The 27,951-nt window shown below is 40.8% G+C and overlaps 1 protein-coding gene across 1 annotated transcript; it reads right to left on the reverse strand.

Annotated features, from left to right (window-relative positions):
* Window positions 1–470: 470 nt before the first annotated feature.
* On the reverse strand, window positions 471–27,891 carry LOC307263483 (medium-chain acyl-CoA ligase ACSF2, mitochondrial-like; the record flags this gene model as incomplete). The annotated part of the gene is made up of 17 exons (XM_080044630.1): window positions 471–521; window positions 630–698; window positions 795–905; window positions 1,106–1,247; window positions 6,620–6,771; window positions 6,845–6,952; window positions 8,677–8,753; window positions 8,853–8,944; window positions 9,041–9,192; window positions 9,277–9,372; window positions 9,495–9,657; window positions 9,755–9,873; window positions 10,059–10,112; window positions 10,885–11,013; window positions 11,344–11,539; window positions 25,382–25,537; window positions 27,875–27,891. The coding sequence occupies 17 exons, from the start codon at window positions 27,889–27,891 to the stop codon at window positions 471–473; spliced, it is 1,884 nt and encodes a 627-aa protein (XP_079900756.1).
* Between the last annotated feature and the right edge of the window lie 60 nt (window positions 27,892–27,951).

Here is a 27,951-nt window from a genome sequence, read left to right on the forward strand (position 1 = left end):
GGACTTGAGGACAGCATGGTTTGTAAAATATTATTACATGCAATACGCCATTGCTGGTCTTCTGTTTTGCAATCCCAAGTTATAAGGTCTATTCCCTGTGCAAAAACTGTATTCCATTTGAGTGGCTGAAGCACAGGAATTAGAGCGGGTTATTCATTAGACCGAGCATATCCCTAGCTATTCATGTTGTAGTGTTCCTTAGCCTGACACTTGGTTGCTAAATATGAGCTAAGGGATGATGGTATGATTGCATTGCGAGTTGGGAATATCACAATGCAATAGGCTAGTGGGCCCCTTTGTTTACATACCCTTTGTATACAGTTAACATAATCTAGGCTGTGTATTAACACCAGATTTTATTTCAGTGCACACAAAGTAAGGATAGGTAGCGGCTGGTGTGGTGGTATTCACTCATGTTGACAAAAAGGAATTTTGACAACAAGCATTCTCCAGAATCGCTGACTCCACTCTTAAAGGCCCAATTTCTTTTCCATTTCCTCCTTTAGTTCGTGCTTCTTGATCTAGAATAACAAAAGTGGCAGCCATGTCAGTCTTGTTATAAAAAAAAACATGAATACTCATCATCTTGGTAGTTAAGGCGAGTCTGTGTTAGAGCGTACGTCTCGTACCTTTCCAGAAACTGTCAGAGGGTAGCTGTCTACGAAGAACACGTAGTGTGGTATCTTGAAGTGAGAAATCTAGAGGGTGAAAAAAATATTTGAATACCAGTCTACAAACTACAGTATTTTGAGTATGTGGAGCTCTTGGCAGGTGTATTTATCATCTACTCTCACCTGGCCTTTGCAGAAAGCTCTTATCTCCTCTGCACTGGAGGTCTGGCCCTCCCTCAGCCTGATGCAGGCACACACCTGCTCACCCAGCCTCTCATCTTTCACTCCAACCACCTGGAAAACAGTGTGTACATTTAACAACTCAGCTCATTATGTCATAATATTTTCATTATCTTTTTAACAACTAAAATAACGTCCACAATAGCCCCACATTTAGATAGACAAAATGTACAATTAAAAGTGTGCCTTTGCTGACAACAGTCTGTAGATAACGTTGCTGATGTGTGCCGCCCTCCAGTGGTTGTGAGTCTCACCTGCACCTCCTGTACTTTGGGGTGTGTGAAGAGAAACTGCTCTATCTCAGCGGGGTAGATGTTCTCCCCTCCTCGTATGATGATGTCTTTTATGCGTCCTTCGATGCAGCAGTATCCAAGGCTGTTCAGACTGGCCATGTCACTGTAGGAAGAGAATCGCACACAAAGTTTACCATCTACAATATTTCTCCCCTTCCTAGGCAGGCACCGAGGTGGCATTCTTACCAGATGCCTTAACAAACCAAACTCTGCTCTTTTCTATGCAATGCGATCCGATCCAGGGAGTGCTGAAGGACCGATGATGCCATGGAACCACAGAATTTGCATTAAAATAAAAATCCTCAACACACCCAACTACAACTCCTTTTCTTCACGACTACTCGATATCCGGTCCATGACTATCATTACCAGAATTGAAGACAAAGCATAGCTCTGGTGGAGGCAAATCCCCATCGTAAATGAGTCTGACTTACTGCAGAGAACACAACTCTCTCTTTGAGTGTACAGAGATTAGATGGCCCTGAGAAGTGCCAACCCTCATCCTATACTCCTGCAGAATTTACCCCAGTATCTCCCGGGGGACCTGGCCATAACTCTTTTCCAGATCCACAGAGCACACGTGGACCAGATGGGCATACCCCCAGGATCCTAGCAAGAGTAAAGAGCTGGTCCGTTGTTCCACTGCCAGGATGGAATCCGCAATCTGAGGTTCGGCTATCGACTGAACCTTCCTTTCATCCCTGTTCTGTTACCGTAGTGTAGTTCCCTATATGTGTTATGTTAATTCATGTAACCTGCTACTAGGGAGCAGTAATCCCTTGTACTGCCACTAGGGGGTAGTGGTCTGTGATAACTGGGCAGAGTAATTAAGGCATGTTTGTCCGCTGGTCCACTGGGTGGCAGCAACCCGCTGTTGTTGCCGTTGGGTTGGCCTGTAGTAAAGGACAGAAGAAGTTCAGTCGGGAATGTACCTCTGTTGGCCATGTTGAGTGTGCTGCATACTGTGTTCGCCAACTAAGAAATAAAGCTCCTTAAATGTGTAACAAGAAGCCTCCGGGAGTTACTACATAAATGGCGACGAGGATAAACAAAAGTCGATGCCTCGTGGGGATGCAACGGATGCAAGTGAAACAGGAAAGACAAATAAAAGATCACGACAAAAAGGCAAAAGAACGCTGGTTTAAAACAGGAGATTCAGTGCTGACCCAGAACTTCAGTTTTGGACCCAAGTGGATTCCAGGAATCATTGAGTCAGTGACGGGACCAGTGTCATACAAGGTGATGCTGGGTGATGAGAGAATCGTGAGGAGACATGTGGATCAGATCCATGCTCACCACCAGAGACCAGAAAGAGGCAATGAAAAACAACAAAATGTGTCAACTCAGCCCAACACAAAAGATGAAGCATGGCTGGATGCTGAGGTTGCGCTCAGTGGTGACCAGTTGGAAGAGCCAGCAGCAACAGAAGTTGTAGGAAGTTCAGACCAAAGTGCTGTGGCAAACCAAACTCCAGTGAGGAGACTGGCAAAAAGGGAAACTAAGTTGCCCAGTTATCTTAAAGACTTCAAATTGAACTAAGAGAAAAAGACTTGTTGATAAGTGGCCCTTAATATGGACACCTAATCAAACAGGAAAATAAACTGATGTTTGTGTTGTTAGAATGTTCCTAAAAACAAATGTTTGTATAACTGCTTAAGGAGGGAGGGATGTGATAACTGGGCAGAGTAATTAAGGCATGTTTGTCCGCTGGTCCACTGGGTGGCAGCAACCCGCTGTTGTTGCCGTTGGGTTGGCCTGTAGTAAAGGACAGAAGAAGTTCAGTCGGGAATGTACCTCTGTTGGCCATGTTGAGTGTGCTGCATACTGTGTTCGCCAACTAAGAAATAAAGCTCCTCAAATGTGTAACAAGAAGCCTCCGGGAGTTACTACATGGTCCCATTAAGAAATACAGGAAGTCATGGAAAGGAGGCACATGGCAGAGAGCATAGCTATCGTCTGACTCTCTGTTTCCATCAGCAAACATCTGCTCACATAGTATGCCATACATAGCATCGTCGGTATGTAATGTCATCTTATATCCTTATGTATGATATCAATTTATTATTTGTTGTCTAAAGTGTTGTTTTGTGCAGTTTGATGTAAAATGGCTACCAAGCTAGTTTCTGTGGGTTTAATTCATAAGCATGCCATGTTAAAGGTGCATAGTACAGTAAAACACCAATATCGGTGACATGTTAAAGTACAAACGTTATGGATCACTTGATTGTGAGTTTGAAATAATAAATAATGCAATACATATCTGAATATGAGTGAGTTAAAAGGTAATATAATTCATGACAAAAGTGTGTTTACAGTGTATTTACAAGATATTTACATTGGATATTTTCTGATTATTCTGTTTATTCTCAGTTTCCCCCTTTTCGAGTCAATAAACCTGTGGACAAACTGTCAACTGTCTGCATAGTTTTGATGAACAGAAGGTGTAGGAGCCATATTCTTCTATTCAGTCATGTTCATGATTTGTGCTCCATTACACTAGGGGGCTGTATTGGGTGTGGCTGAGGTTACGCGGGGTCAGACCAAGTAGGTAATTTAACCCAAGGAAACGGAGAAACAGGTGTTTTTGATTGGGAAGCAAAAAGTTTTTCGACTCTGCCCTTTGTATAGTGATCAGTGATCAGCAATTCGATTTGTTATTTTTGTTACTAAGTGTATTATGAGTTAACGTATATTGCCGATTTATACATTTATATCCAATACCTGCAGCTTTCCACCAGAAGTGGAACCAATGGCTAGCTGATCTGGAAAAGGTGGCAGATTTCAAGTTCAACAGATGTGTGAAGCCTGAAGGATTTGGGAGGATTGTCAGTGCCCAATTACATCACTTTGTCGATGCTAGCAAGAACAGATATGGTACGGCTACTAACCGCAGGATGCAGAACATGGATGAGAGGGTTCATGTTGCCTTCCTCTTTGGTAAAGCCAGAGTGGCTCCCCTGAAGCCCATCACTATTCCCCGTTAGGAGCTCACCGCTGCTGTTGTTGCAATTAGAGTGGACAGGATGCTTCAATCAGAACTCCAGCTTCCACATAAGAAGACCTGCTTTTTGACTGACAGCACATCAGTTCTTAAGTACATAAAGAATGAGAACCAAAGGTTTCAAACCATTGTCGCAAACAGGGTCACCACCATCAGGGACAACTCGGAAGTCGCTCAGTGAAGATATATTCTCACATCCCTGAACCCTGCTGATGATGCTTCACGTGGGTCGAAGTCAGAAAATCTTATGAAGGAGGATGGAAGGCCCAGAATTCCTACAGGAACCCGAGGAAGCCTGGCCAACATTTTCAGTGGATGTCACTCAGTGCGTTTCCATGGCACAACTAGATTGGATAAAAACATATATCGAACTAGACACTCGAACGGACCGTGTCACTTGTCTGAGTATACATGGCCTTTCAGAAATCGGATAAATGTCCAATGCATGGCTGTCTCCACTATGCTAGGTGGCGCTGTAGCCCTTTCAACAAGTGGTAAAGAGCCATGTCTGGTTCCCTTCCGGCAATAATTTATATATATATATATATTTATATATATAAATTATTATATATATAAATATTTATTTATATTTATATTTTTATATACTATCTATGCATTAACCCTACTATTTTTTTTACGTTGTCTCCTTCCACTTCCTTGTGAAATCCTCCACGGGGATTCTCGAGCAGGCGCAGAAGCAAACTCCGATATGCGATGTCCGATCCCTGTATACATGCAGAGAGAATGCCGACAATGAACGAGTTATCTAGGTGTTCTTATCCGACTTCTCTTGTCCGTTATTGTGCCGATTTGTGTGCGAAGTAGATCGGATAAAGGTGTTTACATGCAGTTTAAAAGTCATGTTGAAGTCTTATTCGTTTAGTTACCCGATTATGAGTCTGCATGTAAACGCACTGACTGTCACTGCCGATGACCCTGAAGTAAAGAGAAATCTCATGGTCAATGCAACACTTGTTGACACTAACGCCACTTCTCAACTGATAACCCATTTCTCTGATTGCCAAAGATTGAAGGTTGCAGTTGTTTGGATCATCAAACTTAAAGGAACTCTACTCAAACTCAGTAAGAGAATAACACAAGTGCTACTGGAGCACCAGCAGTTTATGTGCATGGAGAAATGCAAACGTTCACTGCATCACTTGGGAATCAGAAGGTGTCGCTGGAAGATCTCAAAGTGGCTGAGACATACATAATTGCCTTTTGCCAGCAAGAGAGATTCCCCACTGAATTTGCTGCCTTAGCCTCTGGCATGCCGGAAGTGGCGAGAAGTAGCAGCATCTTCAAATTGGGTCCTGTTCTACAAGGAGGACATCTACGAGTTGGGGGCTGAACAAAGCAGCAATCCTTGAAGACATCAAACATCCCCTCATCTTGTCAAAAGACCAACACATATCTGACCTTATCCTCCAGCATGTCCATCTACAGCTTAGGCAGAAATCATGTTCTTTCCACTGCAAGGACAAAGTACTGGATCACAAGTGGATCTTCTGCGGTAAAGAAGATCATCTCAAGATGCCTCATTTGTAGGCTCCATGGAGGAAATTCCAGCGAGCAAAAAATGGCTGACCTGCTAAAAGACAGAGTGGTTCCTGATCTACCACCATTCACTAACGTTGGCGTAGATTATTTCGGGCCAGTTGACGTGAAAATAGGTCGTAACATTTTGAAACGGTATGGAGTCATGTTCACTTGGATGACAAGCAGGGCCGTGCACCTGGAAGTGGCCTATTCTCTCGACACGTACTCATGCATCAACGCATTACTACAGTTCATCTGGCAAAGAGGACAGGTCCACTCTTGAGATTGGACAACGTACCAACTTTGTGGGAGCTGAAAGAGAGCTACGAGAAGCCTTAGCCTCTTTAAATCAGGCCTGTATTGAAAGAGCATTGTCGAAGAAAGGAATCAGGTGGAGCATTAACACACCCCTAATTGCTCTGGCAGATGCAATTAGGGGCTGGAGTGTAGGAGCCATATTCATTTATCCAGTTATGTTCATGTATTGTGCTCCATAACACTAGGGGGTTGTATTGGGTGTGGCTGAGGTTACGCTTGGTCAGCCCAAGTAGGTCATTTAACCCAAGGAAATGGAGAAACAGGTGTTGTTTATTGGGGAGCGAACAGTTTTTCGACTGTGCCCTTTGTGTGTATAGTGATCAGCAATTTGGTTTGTTATTTTTGTTACTAAGTGTATTATGAGTTGACGCATATTGCCGGTGAATAGATTTATAAAGGGAAATAAACCTATAAACGTACTATTGTCAAACTTTATTCCTGTTTGTTATTTACTGTTTGCACTGGGCAACAAACAATCAATATTTACAACCTGCCATTATTTGCCATTTCTTAGGCACTGCCATAGACTTCCATGCAATGTTGAAAAGACTTGTCATCTCAGACTCAGACAACCCCTCCAACTCCATTCAGTATTCATTCCACATATGGTATCTTACCCAGTGCTGTACCAGCCGGCCTGACAGATAGCCTGTTCGGTTTTCTCTGGATCCTCCCAGTATCCGTGCATCACACAGTAGCCTCTGATCATCAGCTCTCCCGTGGCCCCCAGAGGGACGATCTCCCTAGTATTAGGGTCCACCACTTTAGCCTATTGTAAATACACACATGCAGTGTTGATACGGTGAAATAGAGATAAGATTTGTGCAAAGAATAGGACATACCTCAGTGTGGCTCATGATACATCCAACAGTATTTGTCTGCAGCTCCTCGTTGTCTTGTGGGAATCCCATAAATGTTGCTGGGCTATTCTCAGTGGTTCCATAACCTATCTGTTGAAAACATGGTGTACACATGTTGTTATATTCTGGAGAAGCTATACAGGTCCTTCTCATATAATTAGCATATTGTGATAAAGTTCAATATTTTCTGTAATGTACTGATAAACATTAGACTTTCATATATTTTAGATTCATTACACACAACTGAAGTAGTTCAAGCCTTTTATTGTTTTAATATTGATGATTTTGGCAAAAAAGTAAAGAAAAACCAAAAATCCCTATCTCAAAAAATTTGCATATTTCATCTGACCAATAAAAGAAAAGTGTTTTAATACAAAAAAGTCAACCTTCAAATAATTATGTTCAGTTATGCACTCAATACTTGGTCGGGAATCCTTTCGCAGAAATGACTGCTTCAATGCGGCGTGGCATGGAGGCAATCAGCCTGTGGCACTGCTGAGGTGTTATGGAGGCCCAGGATGCTTCGATAGCGGCCTTAAGCTCATCCACAGTGTTGGGTCTGGTGTCTCTCAACTTCCTCTTCACAATATCCCACAGATTCTCTATGGGGTTCAGGTCAGGAGAGTTGGCAGGCCAATTGAGCACAGTAATACCATGGTCAGTAAACCATTTACCAGTGGTTTTGGCACTGTGAGCAGGTGCCAGGTCTTGTTGAAAAATTAAATCTTCATCTCCATAAAGCTTTTCAGCAGATGGAAGCATGAAGTGCTCCAAAATCTCCTGATAGCTAGCTGCATTGACACTGCCTTTGATAAAACACAGTGGACCAACACCAGCAGCTGACATGGCACCCCAGACCATCACTGACTGTGGGTACTTGACATTGGACTTCAGGCATTTTGGCATTTCCTTCTCCCCAGTCTTCCTCCAGACTCTGGCACCTTGATTTCCGAATGACATCCAAAATTTGATTCATCCGAAAAAAGTACTTTGGACCACTGAGCAACAGTCCAGTGCTGCTTCTCTGTAGCCCAGGTCAGGCGCTTCTGCCGCTGTTTCTGGTTCAAAAGTGGCTTGACCTGGGGAATGCGGTACCTGTAGCCCATTTCCTGCACACGCCTGTGCACGGTGGCTCTGGATGTTTCTACTCCAGACTCAGTCCACTGCTTCCGCAGGTCCCCCAAGGTCTGGAATCGGCCCTTCTCCACAATCCTCCTCAGGGTCCGGTCACCTCTTCTGGTTGTGCAGCGTTTTCTGCCACACGTTTTCCTTCCCACAGACTTCCCACTGAGGTGCCTTGATACAGCACTCTGGGAACAGCCTATTCGCTCAGAAATTTCTTTCTGTGTCTTACCCTCTTGCTTGAGGGTGTCAATGATGGCCTTCTGGACAGCAGTCAGGTCGGCAGTCTTACCCATGATTGCGGTTTTGAGTAATGAACCAGGCTGGGAGTTTTTAAAAGCCTCAGGAATCTTTTGCAGGTGTTTAGAGTTAATTAGTTGATTCAGATGATTAGGTTAAGAGCTTGTTTAGAGTACCTTTTCATGATATGCTAATTTTTTGAGATAGGAATTTGGGGTTTTCATGAGCTGTATGCCAAAATCATCAGTATTAAAACAACAAAAGACCTGAAATATTTCAGTTGGTGTGCAATGAATCTAAAATATATGAAAGTTCAATTATTATCATTACATTATGGAAAACAATCAACTTTATCACAATATGCTAATTATATGAGAAGGACCTGTACATGTACTCATATGAGTTTTATACAGCATTATTTGAAAAGTCATGAAACACAAAAAAACGCTCACTGTTATATCTTTCATGTTCATGTCGGTTTTCAGTTTTCTCACAATCTCAGGAGGGACTGGAGACCCTCCAGTGATACCTAAATCACAGCATCACACAGACAAGGACGCCTCAGATGCTTTCATCTTTTTCTTCAATACAATATATGAATCATGTTTTTAAGCTTCTAAACTCTTACCAATTTCAATTGATGACAAATCATACTTGAGTACATTTTGTACGCTAAGCATGTCGATGAACATTGTAGGAGTGCCGAAGACAGCGTTGCACCTGGAGGGCAAAATAAAACATGAATGACAATTGATTAACATGCAAAATGTACCCTGTTTATTTGAGACTATTTGGGAGAAGAGCAGGGTGCCACACTTTTCACTCTGAATGGCCTCTAGGTTGGCTCGGCTGTTGTAGCCAGAGGAAGGGAAGACCAGTGTGATACCGTGCACTGCCATACTGATGCCTCCAAGCACAGAGCCAAAGCAGTGGAACAATGGTACGGACACACACACTCGCACTTGAGGCTGATGGGGATATGGAAAATAAGATTACTTTCTTTGTTTTGATGTTTGTGTTTTCTTCAAATCAAGAGCCAAATGTTTACTTACTCTCCATCCATAACCGATTCGCAGACCAACAAAGTAGGCATTATTAACAATGTTGTGGTGGGACAGAGTGGCTCCCTTTGGACTCCCTGTTGTTCCCTGACACAAATAGACAAGAAGCATGACTTGATCTCAATTGTTGTTAATTCTATCTATGTTGTCGGCAAGTCTAAGTGACAAAATATGTGTGTCAGCGTGAAAGCTGCAGTATTGAAGGTTACCGAGGTGAACTGAATGTTGATGGGTTCATCGCAGGACAGCTTGCTCTGCAGATCCATCAGCTCTCGTTGGTGCCGACTCTCCCCTGCTTGCATCACATCGTCCACATGGAGCATCCCTGGCTGTCTGCTGTCTGTCACAACCACAAAACGCAGGTCTGGCACCCTGGCAGACCCACAGCATGACTTATTTACTGTCTCTTACTCCCGGGAGGACAACAGAGAAGGAATGTTTACTCAATCTGACATTGGCTCTGTCAAACCTGGAGCTTTTCATCGTGCCAACTGGTGTCCTGGTGATCTCTGGGCAGATCTCTTTCAGCATCTCACAGAAATGTTGGCTTTTAAAGTGGGTAGGGCACACCACAGCTTTACATTGGACCTGCATGATGAATCAGTTGTCCATTCAGTGATAGATTCGTATTCTTACATGGCTGTGTGTAAGGATATTACAATAGCATAATGAAAACAGTCTCGGCTGTCAGTTTTGTCATGCTTTTGTATTTTACGTTGGTTCAGAAGTACAGGAAGTACATGGGTATGTGAGTAGGCTAATGTTCATTGTACCTTCCTTAAAGCAAATTCCACTTCATTCACCTGGCAGGCCGGGTTCAATGACACCTGCAATAATATTATAATAGTAGTAACTTTATTCACTTGGTTTAACAATGTTATCATGTTCTTAAATCAGATTAAATTAGAATAGGACATGCACACAGAGGAAATCAAACTAATAAAATACAATATAAAGGAATAGAAAGAGTGTAAATCAAAACACATAGCCAACATATCCAAAACTTTTGACTGACCTAGTAGCCTCTGTAATGACCTCAGACATATAATTTTAAACTTTCAGGAGATGTTGATGTGAAATTAAGGAAAATTGTGAGATTATAGGCTGCCAGAATCTCTTGTTTTTAACGGCATGTAAAGCTGAGAGTCATCTGCATTAAAAAAGTCTTGCACGGGGGCGCCCTTAGCTCAGTTGGTAGGGCGTCCCCCCCCGGGCCGGGCCCAGCAGCATACCCTGGTTTGATTCCCGCCAGCGGTCGTTCTCTGCATGTCACTCCCCTCTCTGCCCCATTTCACCTCTGTCTCTCTCCACTATCAATAAAACATAAAAATGCCAAAAAAATATATCTTAAAAAAAAAAAAGTCTTGCACAGTTTACAGCGGTGGTCAGAGCGCCTCCTACTGTCATTTAAAAGATAAGAATGACCTGGTATGGATCAGCTACAGAATAGCTTGCAAGGGCCCCTGGAAGAGTTCAATGTCCTGCTCACTCACTGGTAACACAGGACAGCGAGTTATTTTGTCCAGTCATCCAGCTGCATGACTGTCAGTCTAACCACAAGCCTCGACTTCAAATTGCATAAACAACTCCCAAACTGACCAGTATGATTCCAGCCTTAGCCGAAGCAAACTGGAAGAGGATCCACTCGTACGTGTTGGGTCCCCATACTCCCAGCCGGTCGCCTCGCTTCAGGCCCAAAGCAAGCAGACCTGCAGCAATCTTGTCAACCTGCACCAAAAATATTATTCTTAGATAATTCTCTATTCTCTACCAATAGTATAAATTATGGCATTTGACAATATAGTTTTCTAGCTTTCCATGCATGACAAGTTACATCAAGCAGTGATTTAACAAGTGAGACTGCAACGGAAAGAACATGATTTCTGCCACCGTGGCCAAGCTATAGATGGACATGCTGGAGGATAAGGTCAGATATGTGTTGGTGACACTTATCTCCAACAAATGGTCTCACAGTGTTTGTTACCTAAATAGGAGACTTATTGGTATAGCAGGTACAGAGTTGATGTATGAATAAATGCACAACATCTAGACACACACATCTTGGTGAAACTGTGCAAAGGTTTTCCGGATGCCGTCCTGCAGGAAGACCACCGCCTCGCGGTCAGGCCAGCGCTGGACTGCGGAGTCCAGGGTCTGGCCTACAGTCAGGGGGAGCAGAGAGATGGAGGAGGTGCCATGGACATAGCTGCTGGTCAGAGAGGGGTCTTGAGGGGGACTGTCCACATGGAGTGACCTGGCATAGAAAATCAAGATTCAGGGGAAAGCATGAGGTCAAACATCATAACGGTATGGAGTCCATACCATACTATGGACAATTGGTTTAAAACAACTGGTTTAATCCCTTGGGTCGGTTAATTTGGGTTGGTATGAACGTGACTCTGGTGCTCACTAAACAACCGGACCCTGGTCCGCTTGAAAGAGGTGGGCTTGGGCTGTTTGCAAGTGAACTCTGGAGCGGATCATCTCTAGTGTGAACCCCATCCCTACTAATCGCAGGAATCGGAATATTTACGCATCATTTCGCCGTCTTTTGCATAATGTATTTCATTATACAGAATGGCTTGTTGGCAATGCATCTTTCAACTCAAAAGGGCTAATTAAGCTGAACTAATATGGACTTTATTAGTCATTTAATGACAGAAACTGATTGAGCTCAGAATGTAAAGTTACACCTACATTTCAATATATTTCACTTTTCCCAGGTGATAGGATGGGATAATGCACAACCTAATATAAATGACATGATTCTACTTATCCAACCACATCTACCACCAACTACAGGCATTTTGTACAGTTTCTTGCAGCACTGCCATCTACTGTCGAAACAACAAATATGCCTGCTGTCAGCAAATAGCCTACTCACTGTAGCTATTTTATTTATTTATTTAATTATTTCAGGACAATGCACATTGATAAACATAGTCATTCCAACATGTAAATGTGCCAGATTGTAGCCCAGGGGCTAATTTCCATCTGTTGTCCATAGGCAGGTGGATGTTACAGTAAAAGCAATACAAAAGATATACAATAAATACATAACATGAAAAGGTTCTATAAAAAGCAAAGACAAACATAAGTATTGGTTAAAAAGGAAATACAATTCAATAGAAAGTGGGCCGATACAGTGCAGTGTTATATGTGGTTACATGTTTGGTTATCAGTAAGCCATGTCTTTATTTTGCGCTTAAAAGAGGCCAGTGTGGGACATGCCCTTATAGTTGGAGGTAGTGTGTTCCATAATGCAGTACCGGTAACGGAAAGGGTGTTATGGCTAAAAGCAGTTTTCCTGAAAGGAATCTCACAGTCCCTGTTTGCAACAGCTCTGGTGATCCGAGTCTGTTTGTACCTAATAAACTCTAGCAGTGGTGGTGGCGCCAGGCCATGTAGTACTTTGTAAACTAAGCATACACAGGAGAATTTACAGAAATTATCGAAACTCAGTAAATTATATTTCTCTAAGATGTTACAATGATGGTAAGAGAAAGGTTTTTTATCTAGAGTTTTAAGTGCCTTTTTGTACAGAAGCTTAACTGGTTTTAAGATAGTAGAACCCGACATGGACCAGCTGGTGATGCAGTAGTTCTGGTGAGAAAGTATCATGGAATGCAGAAACATCATAGCAGCTGCATCTGATAGACATCCTCTGATTTGCTTGAAATTACAAAGATTGAATTTAATTTTTTGGGATATCATTTTAACATGTTTTTTGAAAGTAAGTCTGGAGTCTATAATCACGCCTAAGTATTTAAACTCATTGACAACTTCCAACTCTTCTGTGTCCAGGAACACCCCAGAATGAGAACGCATAGTAGACTGTTGCTTCGACAGGTATAAACACACAGTTTTTTTTGCATTTAAGATGAGACATGATAAGTTGAGCCATGTTTGTATATGTGTAAGGGCTGATGAGAGAACACGTGCTGCCTCCTCAGGATTTTTTGCTTTAGTGAAAATTACAGTGTCGTCGGCATAAAGCTGGACATCAACATCCAAACAGTATTCAGGTAAATCATTAATATACAGTGAAAATAGAATGGGCCCCAGTATGGACCCTTGGGGGACTCCTACTGGACAACTCATGTAAGCAGAACTGGCCCCGCCCACCACAGTGCATTGTTCTCTGTGGGACAAGTATGACTGGAACCAGTTAATAGTTTGAGCAGAAAAATTGAAACGAGACAATTTAGATAGGAGCACCTTGTGATTGACTGTGTCGAAGGCTCTTTTTAAATCTAAGAATACGGCACCAACACATCCATTTTTATCAAGCTGACATTTAATTTTTTCCATAAACATGGCCAATGCAGTCTCGGTAGAGTGGTGTGGCCGAAACCCGAACTGCATGGGATGTAGAGGTGTTTGACTAGTACTGAGAAATGATCAATGATCTGTTTAGTAACCCATTTTTCAATTATTTTAGAAATTATAGGTAGAATACTGATTGGTCTATAATTATTCATGTCAGATTTGTCCCCCGCTTTAAATACAGGGGTAACCGAGGCCAATTTCCACGCCTTAGGGACAATGGATTTTTTTATAGATAAATTAACCAGATGCATGATCGGAGCTGCTAAAGTCACCTTATGTGATTTAATAAAGCTACTATCAAGCCCATACATATCCTTGGCTTTAGAGTTGTTCAGGGTTGTAATGATTTCAATAACTTCTGGCTCTGTGATTTCTTGGATATCAAATTTGGGATGAGCATTGTCAGTTAAAGTGGGAAGCTGCTGATCAGAACCCTCAGAAAATGTGAATTGTTTCACCAACTCATGTATGGATTTAATGAAAAAGGAATTAAACTCTTGTGCCAGAGCCACAGGATCACTCACCAATTGATTATTAATTTTTAATTCCAAGCCTGTAATTTCCTGCTTGTTTTGTTTCCCTGTTAATTTATTTATGTTCTGCCATATTTTTTTACTGTTACCTCTAGCGTTTTCGATAATTTGGATAAAATTTTTTGCTTTAGCCCTGCGTAATTCAGACGTTACTTTATTTCTGGCTCCTGTGAAGTTGAGTCTGTCTATGTAAAGTCCAGATTTAATAGATTTTCTGAGCAACTGATCCCTATGCTTCATTAGTTTTAAACAGGCAGAGTTAAGCCAGGGGAGAGATTTAGGCCGTGTCTGAACTGCCATACTAGCGTCCTACATCCTACATACTCACCATCTATATACTGCATACTCTCTACTCAAAGATCGATTGTGTATGCGAGCTGCGTCTAAAACGTTCTCAGTTGAAGTATACTCAAGCAATGAAGAATTTCTTCTTCTTCTTATAAGATTCAGGCAGTTTAGACACTGTTAAACTTATAACCGCCCTCTACAGGTTAGATATTGAACTAGATTTTTACAGTCCTGTGTTCATCATCTGTGTTTTAGACCTCTTGTTTTATAATAATGATGTTTTGAGGCGGAGGATCCCTCCGACGCTCTCTGTCCGGCTCATCAGCACTCAGCTGTCTGTGAGTTGAGCTGGACGAGCCGCGGTGTGTGGAACAGCGATCTGTTCTGATCTCTCTCCAATATCAGACTCACAACACTCATTTCACTTAGTGACTCTAATGTTGTTAGGTATTTATCTTCATCTCTTATCTATTGTAAGAGTGTATGAATGACTGCACGTACAGTTGTCAGATCGCGGAACCCCAAACAATGTTGTTGCCTAGCAACTTGCTCGAAAATATTTCATTTTCCTGGGCGGGTAGAATTGACCCAGTGCATTGTGGGGCGGTTGAGTAGGAAAAGTATACGCTCGATTCATACCCAAAATCTTCCCGGAAGTTAGTACTCATCCGGGAATTTCTCACATACCCAAACTCGCATACCCAACCGTCACATACTCAAATTGAAGTCAAAATGAGTATGAGTAGGACGTTAGTATGGCAGTTCAGACACGGCCTTAGACTTGTTTCTCCCATGGCGCCCTCTCCTGGAGAAAGAGAGGATTACTTCTTTGACTTTTAGCTACTTTACATTGGCTACTGAACATTTCTCAATTGGAATAGTTGCAATATTTCGTGAGACACTGCAGGTGAATAAGGTAAACTTTTGGAATAGTAGATATCATGAAACCAGTTGATAACATTAAAACAATATTTTTTCTTTATAACAACTTTTTCAGAACTGTTTGAAGGAATATACAAATTTGGCAATATGTAACTTATTATGTATAAATGTAGCCTACATCTTTTTAATAATAAACAATGTATCCACTCTTAACTGGTGCGCACCAAGGAAGTGAACTATTAGGCGTTAACACGACCAAAGGCAGATATCGTTATTACTAGGACTAGGGTTGCAAAATTCCGGGAATTTTCAAAGTTGGAAACTTTCCATGGGAATTTATGGGAATTAACGGGAATTTTGGGAATTAACGGGAATTTACTCAATATAAAGCAACCCAAATGCACTAAGTCATTCTAACTATGTTATTTCAGTCCTGGCAAACGTTCTAGACTGTAAAAAGCAGTTTTTTCAACTAAGTTTTAATATATTTATGAACATTTAACTTCAAATTAGATTTTTTTAAAGCTTATTGTGAAACCCAACTTGATATCATATATTGATTTTTACTAGACCAGGTTTACAGAGGCTTAAACAGTGATTTTAAATATAGTTTGGGAAAATATATTTTAGCATAATCTTGACTAAAACAACCAGATTTTATGCAAGTACACTTGGCAAATTGCACATAGCACACATCCTACTGCAGGGGTACTGAGGCCACGCCCCCTACATGCTCTGTGCATTCCTCCATCACATGGGAGAGGGGTGGGGGGGCATTTACTGTATTTATTGAATCGGTTGGTTCAGACAGATGAGTAATATTTACTCAACATTCATCTTTTTGTTGTTCAGTGAAATTATTGATTATTCATGAAATAATCAAAACTTGATAAAGTTCTACTTACAAATAAATCTGTTCAAATGTAATGTTTTTTAATTGTATTAGTTTGCATGGATGTCTGCCTATGACCAAACATAGTGTTTAAATGTTTAGATTTATGTTTGGACATGAAAAAAACATCATTTAAATTACCGACATTTAGTTAATTCCTATAATTTCCAATTTTGAATATTCCCTAAATTCCCGAGCGAAAGTTCCCGTGGAAAGTTTCCGAAAACTTTCCGGTAATTTACCGGAAACTTTCCACCCCTTTGCAACCCTAACTAGGACTCAATAACCCACCACCGGCCGAAAAGTGAAGGACCCAGAGAAGGACAAGAACAAACTTACCGACACCACTGGAGAAAACTTGTGCTGCATAATTTCCAGGTTGTGGTCTGTTTGAGTCCCTCCAAAGATCTGAAGCGGTGAGTACAGGACTTCCGTAGTGAGGAAGAAAGCAGAGCTGACATTGGTCTAAATACTGTCTGCATATCTGGTTTGAAGATACTCGGTCTTGACAACAAATGGGCTGCTTTTTATCTGCATTGCATTGACCTCTTAAAGTTAGTTCTATTGTATCACTCACTGCATGTGTAATGTTTAACTTCCGCTCACTCTCATTGGCTAGGACAGTGTTACTCACATAGATAGTATAAAGAAAGGTTAATCATTGCGCGGCTCGCAAGCGGCTTGCCAAGCTTCTATTTGCGACTCGCATAACAGTAAAAAAATACTGTGATATGATCATGCAAGACTTTATATAGACTACTATCTATGGTTAAGGCAAGGCAAGGCAAGGCAAGTTTATTTTTATAGCACATTTCGGACACAAGGCCATTCAAGGTGATTAAGCAATAACAAAATACATCAAGTAAGAACAAAATACATCAAGCTAGGGATGTCCATGGTTAACTGGTTAACCATTAACCGTTAAGAAGATCTTTAACCGGTTAATACTAAAGGTTAAATGGTTAAAAAAAAATCTGAAATCCGGACTCTTATTTTGATATCGCTAAACCGGATGTAAGAATGCCAACTGTCGGTAAAGAATGAAAAGACTGGTGTAGGCTACTCTCAACTTTATAATAGGTCCATGGTACGCTCCCAGAAAGATAGCCAGTCACAACTTATTATGGTCACAACACTCCCCTGCCATTTAAATTGGCTACTGGTCCCTGAATTGTTTTTAAATTAATATGCCGGTCCTTGGAACAAAAAAAGGTCGGGAGCCCTGCTATAATGCTTCATGTATTTCACTATAAATAGGCTACATTAAATCTTAACGGTTAACCGGTTAATAACCGTTAATTCTGGTGGTTAACCGGTTAAAGAAAAAAATCTAAATGGCCATCCCTACATCAAGCATAGAGCACACATTCAAAAATAAAAAAAATTAATTCAAAATGAGAAATTAAAATTTCAGGTTAAAACGGAAACAGAACGGTCTTCAGACCTGATTTAAAAGAGCCAAGTCAGGGCTGTACGCTTATTTTTTAAAGTGGTAGCACTGGTGCTAGCAAGCAAAAAAATTCAGTAGCACAAAAATAAATTTGGTAGCAATGAATATGATATCCTAGTGTGCAGTAATAATTGTAGAAAAATTAATAGGGGTGCACTGATTGCAATTTAGACAAAAGAGTCTAACAAGCCAATGGCAATTTTTTTGCTGATTCAGAATTATTTCCCCCCCATAGAACTATAAAAATAATGTCTATACCTATATATTTTTATAAACATATCATTATTATATTAGGCTAATAATAACAATTTTTTTTAGAACATTTCATTCTTTTAATGAAAACCAACTTTAAAACATTGAACATATAGCCTATTAAATACATTAGTAAACATAGTTATACAATTTAGGCCAAGTTAAATAGGTTGTGTCAACTTTGTTTAAATCATAGATAGTTACTGCTGTTGACTGCTTTCTTTATAGGTCCATGGTTGACTGCAGGGCTGTGAAGCGCTAACTTCCTGTTCTTACCTGCTTCAAAATAAGAGTCAACTCTCATTTGGCTAGTAACCGACTTTTATTGTGAAGGCGCACAGGAAATGTTCTGTTTGCACACGCATTAACTTGACTGCGTTAATGTAAAGAGAGCCGTCTCCTTCCTGTTTTTAACCGTTGGTAAAGTTAGACGCTATAATCGCCGCACAAGCACAGATCCCGAGCACACATCTTTCACCAGCCAAAGTGGAGGGTAGACTTATAACTTACTCGCCTAAGACTACATTCACCCGCATTTGGAGAGTGTTAATGTAGAGCCCTCTAAGCAGTATTGTGCATAGCTCCTCTGTGTCTCAAACAGACAGCATCTGCTCATTAGCACTGGTGCGACTGGACTTGTATTCATCATCGCACGTGATCAATTTCAGTAGCAAATGCGATCAAAACTGTCGCACTGTACAGCCCTGCAAGTGTTGAAGCGGACCTCAAGTCCCCTGGAAGTTTATTCCAGAGCTTGGGTGCATTAAAACTAAAGGCTGCCTCTCCCTGTCTGGTCCTTACTCTGGGGACTTTCAATAGCCCAGTCCCAGATGACCTGAGAGCTCTGACTGGTTCATAAGGGACCAGTAGGTCAGATATGTATTTTGGCCCTAAACCATTTAGGGCTTTGTAGACCAACATCAATATTTTAAAATCAATTATTTGGTTAACAGGAAGCCAATGTAAAGACCTCAGAACTGGGGTGATGTGATCCACTTGTTTGGTCCTAGTGAGGACTCGAGCAGCAGCGTTCTGAATTAGCTGAAGCTGTCTGATAGATTTTTTAGGAAGGCCAGCAAGGACACTGTTACAGTAGTCAAGTCTACTAAAAATAAATGCATGGACAAGTTTTTCTAAGTCCTGCTGAGACATTAGCCCTTTAGTTCTCGATATATTTTTAAGGTGGTAGTAGGCTGACTTAGTAATTGATTTAATGTGTTTTTTGAAATTTAAGACAAGTAGGCAAGCAGATCTATAACAAAACCTGTTAAAAACTAATGTGGCTGCTCTCTTCATCATCATCATCTTCAACCGCTTATCCGAAATCGGGTCGCGGGGGCAGCAGCTTGAGCAGGGAACCCCAAACTTCCCTTTCCCGGGCCACATCAACCAGCTCTGACTGGGGGATTCCCAGGCCAGTGTGGAGATATAATCTCTCCACCTAGTCCTGGGTCTTCCCTGAGGCCTCCTTCCAGCTGTACACTCCTGGAACACCTCCCTAGGGAGGCGCCCTGGGGGCATCCTTACCAGATGCCCGAACCACCTCAACTGGCTCCTTTCAACGCAAAGGAGTAGCGGCTCTGCCCCGAGTTCCTCACGAATGACTGAGCTTCTCACCTTATCTCTAAAGGCCAGGACACACCGGCCCGATAATCGCTGTCGTAGAGTCGGGAGGGGGCGGGGACACAAATCTGTTTGGTGTGTGCCGTGAAATCGGTCGTCGTAGATGTCGTCGGGCAGTCTTTCAGTTGGAGCAATTTGATTTGTGGAGGGCTAGCGAATCAGTGAAGCCCGGAAGTGAGGCGGGTAGCACAAACAGCTAACAACAGTTAGCCATCGTTTTAATGTGTTTGTTTGTTTCGTTCAGCGAGTACTCACATGCATCAACCCTTGTTGACTGCTCGACACCATGCTCGACACTCTCTGCTAAAAATGGTGCTCTTTATGGTCCATAAATATAAATACGTATTTCTATCTATGTTTATGGTCTAGAGAGCCATCCCATCATTTCCGGCTTCCGTATTTTTTCGGGCCACAATACAGATTAGTGCCGCCTGCTGTTATGGAGACATTACGTCCCGCGCAAGCGCAGAGCGTACGGAAAGTCAGCAGTCGGTTTGGTGTGTTCTTTGCACTTTTTCGGCCGCGACGGGAAGACTGGAGCTCCCTGAATCGGCAGTCTCCATTTTCGGGTAGTCGGACTGGTGTGTCCTGGCCTTAAGGGAGACGCCAGCCACCCTCCTGAGAAAGCCCATTTCGGCCGCTTGTACCCGCGATCTCGTTCTTTCGGTCATTACCCAGCCTTCATGACCATAGGTGAGGGTAGGAACAAAGATCGTCCGGTAGATCGAAAGATTTGCCTTACGACTCAGCTCTCTTTTCGTCACAACAGTGCGGTAAAGCGTATGCAAAACCGCCCCTGCTGCTCCGATTCTCTGTAGTAGACAATCCATCGGTTTCCTGCTGAGCACCATGGCCTCAGATTTAGAGGTGCTGATCCTCATCCCAACCGCTTCACATTCGGCTGCACTCTTACAAATAATAAATCAACAGCAATATATAGACTAGAAAATATACAGGCCAGAAAATATATTTAAACTTGCTCGGCCCTATGCTGACTGACTGTGGGGTTGACAGATTGGCGGTTTTCCTGCACTACAAGGGAGAATGTGCTCGTGGATGGATTGGGCTGCTGTGTGTGTGTGTGTGGGGGTGGGGGGGGGGGGGATAACTCACGTCAAGGTCAATAAAAACATATTGTGTCTATCATAAGCATGCTCTTGAATATTGAATATATTATATATATATTATTGCAACTACAAAAATCTTGTTTTATGTCTCTAAATTGGACATTTAAATTGGAGGACAAGCACAACTTGGCAACCATGGGCACGTTACCACCTTTTATATACTAAGCCGATCTATGGTTACCACAACAATGCTAGCTTAGATGAGGTCATCATAGATATTTATATATTACGTGTAATGTATACGTATTTAGGCTCTACTATGGGATGAGGTTTCAACATTTCATAACTGGTGTTACGGACTGAAATTGACTGAACATGGGATGAAAATTGATAGATTTCTTGTCAGAACAAGTCGGGCACCAGGTGGACAGATACAAAGCTCCACAAACGAGGACAATGAAGTGTTTTGGCTAAACTCATAGGACACAGAAAGGGAGAAAAGTAAAGAGAGAAGCAGGGGGCCGAGGGTATGGGGCTATTATTGTAGCTAAACGTTTGCAAATGCGTATTTGTGTATTTGCGATTTGTATTTGCGTTTGCAAATGCGTATTTGTGTATTTGCGATTTGTATTTGCGATTTGTATTTGCGATTTGCAATTTGTATTTGCGATTTGTGTATCTGCAAATGGTTTTGTGTGTGTGGGCACAGATTTGTGTCTGCAAATGGATTTGCGATTTGTATTTGCGATTTGCGATTTGTATTTGCGTATCTGCAAATGGTTTTGTGTGTAGACACATCTGTAAATTATATTAATTGTGGTTCTAAAAGCTCAAATAGACTAAGTCTTTTTACAAATCTCTTTTTACAAAGCCATGGAAGAACTGTAGCAAAAGTCACGTGTGAAAAGACAGACACGTTGATTGGTCAATGTGTTACAGTGGCAGGACTCTTATTTTGAAAATCCTAAACCGGATGCCGCTGTCAAGGCTCCTGGCTGTTAAAACTATCTATGGTTAAAACACACCACATGCAGGGGGTGAGGAGGACGTTGCAGGCATTGAGGACCAAAGTAAATAAAGATAAAGTAGGCCTACATATCTTGCTGCAATCCAGAAATATGCTTATAAATCATACACTTAGTCTTCTAAATGTAGTAAGCTTAATTAATTTAAACGTGTGAATTGTGAAGTTAATAAGTAACCTACTCTACAAGGCAATAGAAAAGTATAGAGGACACATTAAAACTGAATTGGAATAATTGTTCCTCTATCTCACATTTTCCATGTGAAATTATCACTACTTGTATCACAAACTGATAATTACATGATCAGGTTTAACTAGTGTGCCTATCCCCAGACAGTTCTGCTATACACCTTACCTCATGTGACGTGTCCAGAAGAACAGGGTACAAAGCTTCATATAACCTCATTTCAGTGATTACTTTAATTAATCACAATCACAAAGTGTCACACCATAACATTTTATGCAGTTTAGAACATGTTAATTCAGATCACGGGCTGCATTAATAAGTAGGTCTGCATGCTGCTAAAGCAAGACTAATAAATGTCCTATATCAATTATATTTATGATTTGCAGCTATCACATCAAAGCACAATCAGTACAAATGTATAGTAAAAGCTTACCCCACAAACAAATCACAAGATTTGGACTTTTTAAAATATTTGTGGATTTATTTGTGGAAACATATACGTACGGTCAAAATGAAAAATACAAATCAACCAGTTTAAAACTAGAATGCACTCACAATTGCATACCTCCAAGTAAAGTTATGTATGGCGTTATTTTATTAAGAGAAAATGAACAACATACCCAAAATGCTCTGGCATGTGCCGGAACAAGACTTTATAAAACAAAACATAAAACTAGTAACTTAGTCCTTGGTCTGTAGCCCAACTGTTTACCATATTTAATCAAAATCTCCCCTACCTTTTTAATATGTCAAACAAATAAACATGACTGAGTATGTCACCTCATTCACTGCAATCAATATGATTATGAATTGAGTATGATCTGACTTTGTCTAGATTTATAATAATCACAATCTAAATACTGAAAACAAATTGTGTGTAGAGTGTAGAGTCAGACTGATGTGCTGTGACTGCCAGGTGAGTTCCACGCTGCTCCATCTTCGGAGATCTTCTCAAACCCCATAAGACACATGAAGCAGTGGTCCAGTTTAGTGACTTCTTCTGTTGGCATTACATTGGCATATAGTGTGTTGGTGTTTGTGTGTGTGTGTGGGCGTGGGGGTGTGTGGTCTAAAAGGAAGATACAAAAGGAAATACTAATTAGCAATAATGTCACAGTATTAACTTAAGCAAGAACACACCACTATAGTAAGCTACAGTGTACAGGTTAAGCTACACTGTCACTGCATTAATAACATAAATGAACAGGCTGCTATATAAAATGGCTAATATTTCTAATACAGTCAAATGCACTAACTGCCCACATAATATCAGCACTAGCTTAAAGATGAGTGAAACTCAACTGACGCACGGCACACTATTACACAGACAATGAATAACTGTCAGCTGTTAACATGCAAGCACACAGCTTTAACAATAAACATGATCTAAATAAACTAACATCAGTGTCCTCTCTACACTACTTACTTTCTCTCAGCGACGCACACGGGCCACCACACATAAAACACAGCCGAACTTTGGCGAGACACACATGAACTGACAAACGGCTCGGAACTTCAAATAAACGGAGCGCGAGCCCAAACGGTTGCTTAGCAATGGGGGGACACTGCATGCAGACAAGCTGCGCTGCACGTGATCAACAGAGCCTTTTGTACAGTATCCGATATCACTGAGATTTACATAGGAACGAATGATTCTTGAAAAGAAAAAAAAGGAAAATTGTTAATCAATACTTACTTTTAAACTACTTGAAGTTGAAGTGCTTTGTCAACTGCAGTGTCCGTTAGCACTCTTCGCCTTCTGTCTCCACGACACCTCCATGCATAGCCCACATGGGTTCATAGCCAAAGCTGTTTACATCCGGTTTAGGGATTTTCAAAATAAGAGTCCTGCCACTGTAACACATTGACCAATCAGTGTCTGTCTTTTCACACGTGACTTTTGCTACACCACGTGACTTTTGCTACAGTTCTTCCATGGCTTTGTAAAAAGAGATTTGTAAAAAGACTTAGTCTATTTGAGCTTTTAGAACCACAATTAATATAATTTACAGATGTGTCTACACACAGAACCGTGTACACACACACAAATCTTTGTGTGCATGCACAAAACCATTTGCAGATACACAAATCGCAAATACAAATCGCAAATACAAATCGCAAATCCATTTGCAGACACAAATCTGTGCCCACACGCACAAAACCATTTGCAGATACACAAATCGCAAATACAAATTGCAAATCGCAAATACAAATCGCAAATCGCAAATACAAATCGCAAATACACAAATACGCATTTGCAAACGCAAATACAAATTGCAAATACACAAATACGCATTTGCAAACGTTTAGCTACAGTAATAGCCCCATACGAGGGCTCTATAGACGGTTTAATAAGCATGAAGGTAGGAAGACATCTTACTTTATTCTCCGCAGCCAGTGTCTGTGCATTATTGATTTAGTGGGTGCAACAATGTAGGCTAGGTTCAAAACAGTATCTCTCAATCTTTCTCCCCGTGTCTCAATTTTGTTTGCTAGCTGTCTCGTCGTCCGCGTAAACGTGTGTGTGTGTGTGTGTGTGTGTGTGCGCGCGTGTGTGTGTCTCTCAATATTTTTGCCTATGAGTACGACGATGGTGAATGAATCGGCATAAGCATCTGTGGCAGTGCAGCGCTGTCTGTTGTGGAGACAGAAGTTACGAGAGAGTGAGAGAGAGAGAGAGAGAGAGAGAAAAAAAAAACTGTACTAGAAGGCTATACAGCTGTTTATAAACAGGTATAAAAGCGTCATAAAAGTATGCGATTAATTTAGATTAATTAATCACGGAGCCTGTAATTAATTAGATTAATTTGCTTGACAGCCCTAATAAAAACTAATTATTCTAGGGAATTCCATTCCAATGAGGGTTTTCTACGAACACACTCATTTTGATTGATAATATTTAATTCATTTTTACAAATATTTTAATAATTGAGCATCTTAAAGCCACTTGAATCACAATACAAACAAGCAATAATAAACATCTAGATACAAAAAAAAATCCAGCACTGTTCGATTTAAAAAAAGTACCAGTTTTTTAAGCTGGGAAGACCTCAAAACATATTTCAATGTGCGCTTGGTTTTTAAGGCCACTCACATTCTGGCTCCACCACCACTTGCTGAGTACATCAGTAGATGAACAGGTACTGATCGTGTCACATGGGGATCGTCGAGGGGTGATTGTGTTATTCCATTGTGAAAAAGCACTTTTAGTCAGTCAGCCTGGTCCGTCAAAAGTGCAAGGGAATGGAATTCAATCCCACAACATATCAGAGAACTAAACATATACAAATCATTCACTAAGCAGTTAAGACAATGTTTGATCAATACATACAGTATACATGTCAGCACTAAAATCATTTATTGTGAATGTGGTCAACATGTTAGAAATAAAAATATACGTGTTCTTTAGCCTTATTTATGAAGGAAAAAATGACCATGGAGCAAGGTGTAAAATTCGGGATCTCGGCCTCAGTATTTATTTAAGTAAATTGACAAGGCAGGTTGACAGGACAGAAAAGCGAGAAGAAGTGACGTCTCTCTTTACATCAGAGCATCATATTGTCTCCCACATCATGAGAATGTCTACTGATTGGTTAAATCTTGTTGTCAGGCAGATTTCAGAGTCCTCCTCTTGTTCTTCCTCTTGGCCGAAACCAGGGATCAGGAAGTTTTCCTCCCCCGGCCTGGAGCAGTTACTAGAGACGTGTTTGGCCAGGGCCTTTGTTCTAACAGATACAGGAATGTACCTTATCTCATGGGAAATCAGCTTCAGTTTTATTGCTCCCTTTCAAACCGAGACTGAAGTGAAACATTTATTAAAGTCAAATGTGAAGAATATACCAATGGTTCAATTGATTATACAAGAGTAAATGCAGATTAATGGGGGGGCATAATATCATTACAAATTAGAGTTATTTTTCTAACAAAACCCTCAATTCATACGTCTTAACGTATGATTAATTAGGAAAAATATAGTTTGGGGACTAAGGCCCTGTTCTCACGGCAACACGAAACAGTGCAAATGCGGAAAAATTCCTGCGGTTGCACTATATCATGTCCATGAAAACAGCAAACGCAGGCATGAAACCGCAAGTTTTTGAGATCTACTCCCAGGGAGGATTTTTTGGAAAACACAACGGTTTTGGTTTCATGTGAACACCGAAAACATTTCCCCTGGTAACGCTGACGTCACGGCTCCACTTCACGTATGCATAGTCTATAACATTTGCTGTCAATACCCACACGCGAGTTATAAAGTTAGAAGAACATAACGTGCAGGGCTTAAATAGGCCTATAACACTCGCCAATTTAGTCTGTAGTCTATTAGTAAGTTATTGATACCATGCACCCGCCACTTTGTCTGGGGAAAGATTTGTGCTCTGCCGCTTTTTCTAGCAAAATAAACTTGTGTACACGGCTCTCTCTACATTAAAAAACACTATCCTTAGTTCAGCGCGCAGCGGTTAAGTTACTGTTCAACAAAAGGAGCATCACAGTAAAAGCATTTCACTGGCTAAACATTAACAGCATTTCACCGGACAAACGTGAGTTGACTTTTATTTTGAAGTACGCCTAACAGGAAAAGTAGCCGCTCACAAAGCCCCTTCACTATCAGCATGTCTTCTGTTTTCACGAGTTCAATGGGGTGAAATAAGAGGACAGAAAGCTTGTCATTTACAATACTTGTAACCCCAAGCTTACACCAACCGCTTTATGAACGTTAGTGGCATTAATTTTCGGTTTCAGTAAGGTTTTATGCATCAAATTGTACCGGAAAATCTACTACTACCTTGTACCGCCCACTGCTGGCCTGGCATGCTTACTACATCGATTTCGTCCCGTTTCCTCTGAAAACATGTGCACGGGTAAAGATGTCAGATAAATTGTGTCTGAACGGGGTTTTTTTTTTAAACCAAAAGCGGGAAAACTGTCACGTTTTCACCGTGAGAACAGGCCCTAAGAGTACTATAAGCCCAGTCCTTTTGTAAATCCTCTACTTACTATTGGGTAAACACTAAAATCAGAACCTCAATACGGTCTAGTTAAACAGACATTTCTATGAGGTTCAAGGCTTAACAACATAATCCAACCAACTTTGTGTTTAAAGTCATCAGTTTTACATGCTGTTACAGGCATTAAAATCAACAAAACCACAAGGGTACCCATATTTTTGCACAGCCAGTTTTTCACATTTTATTTTATTTCATACAACCAAATACTGCTTTTCAAAAAATCTTTGTTTGGAAAACATCCCAGTACTTAGCTGTTCCTGGTAAATTAAAGACATACCACTTTTATATTTTTTTTGTGAAAGCAGAGTCAATTATAATGCCGGCTGAGAGGGGTTCCCAAACTTTTTCATATGACTGTATAGAGCCATGTCAAAGTGGCTATTTTAGCTAATAACCTCCTAAACATTTGCTAGCTCTCTTGTGGTTTTAAAGGAGTTAAATAGCTCTGTTGTTGGTGTATTGAAAGAGTATCATTACTTTGATAGCTGATCAACATGTCATTAAAGTGAGGAAGCTGTCAGTTTTTGCTTCTTGCTGTAGCCTACTTATTCAGTATAGTGGATTTAATAATGTTTTACTTAAATATACTTTTCTGTACTGATTGTTGACATGGTTAAACATACTTGAATTTTATTTATTTTATATATAATTTAAATGCAATTTAAAAATACAGACTGTAATTTGACCTGACCATTAAACATATATTAATATATCACAAAGTTAACAGTAAATGCAGAAAAGAATATTCACTCAAATATGCAACATAAAGTTGTCACACTTTCTCCTTGCACAACACTGAGTGTTTGAGGCATTAGGCTTCTCTTTTTTAGAAACATTCAGAAAATTAGACCACCACAGAATTGTAGCCTACTTGCTTTTTACAAGCTGTTGAGGTTCTTTTACTAGACCTGCTTTCTAGACCATCATGTACTTTAGAATAATACACATTAGACCATTACTTTTGTACACTTTTTTTCACATTGGTTTACTTAGTAAAACAACAATTTGTGCATTTTGCCTGTATACATCTATTGTAATGCATCTTTCTACCTCTTTAACTGATACATCCTTAAAACCTCAATCAATTGTGTGTCTCTCCTCATTTATGAAACAGGTTGAGCCACCAT

This window comes from Ammodytes marinus (assembly GCF_949987685.1).
Source record: "Ammodytes marinus genome assembly, chromosome: 16".
Classification (NCBI taxonomy): Eukaryota; Metazoa; Chordata; class Actinopteri; order Uranoscopiformes; family Ammodytidae; genus Ammodytes; species Ammodytes marinus.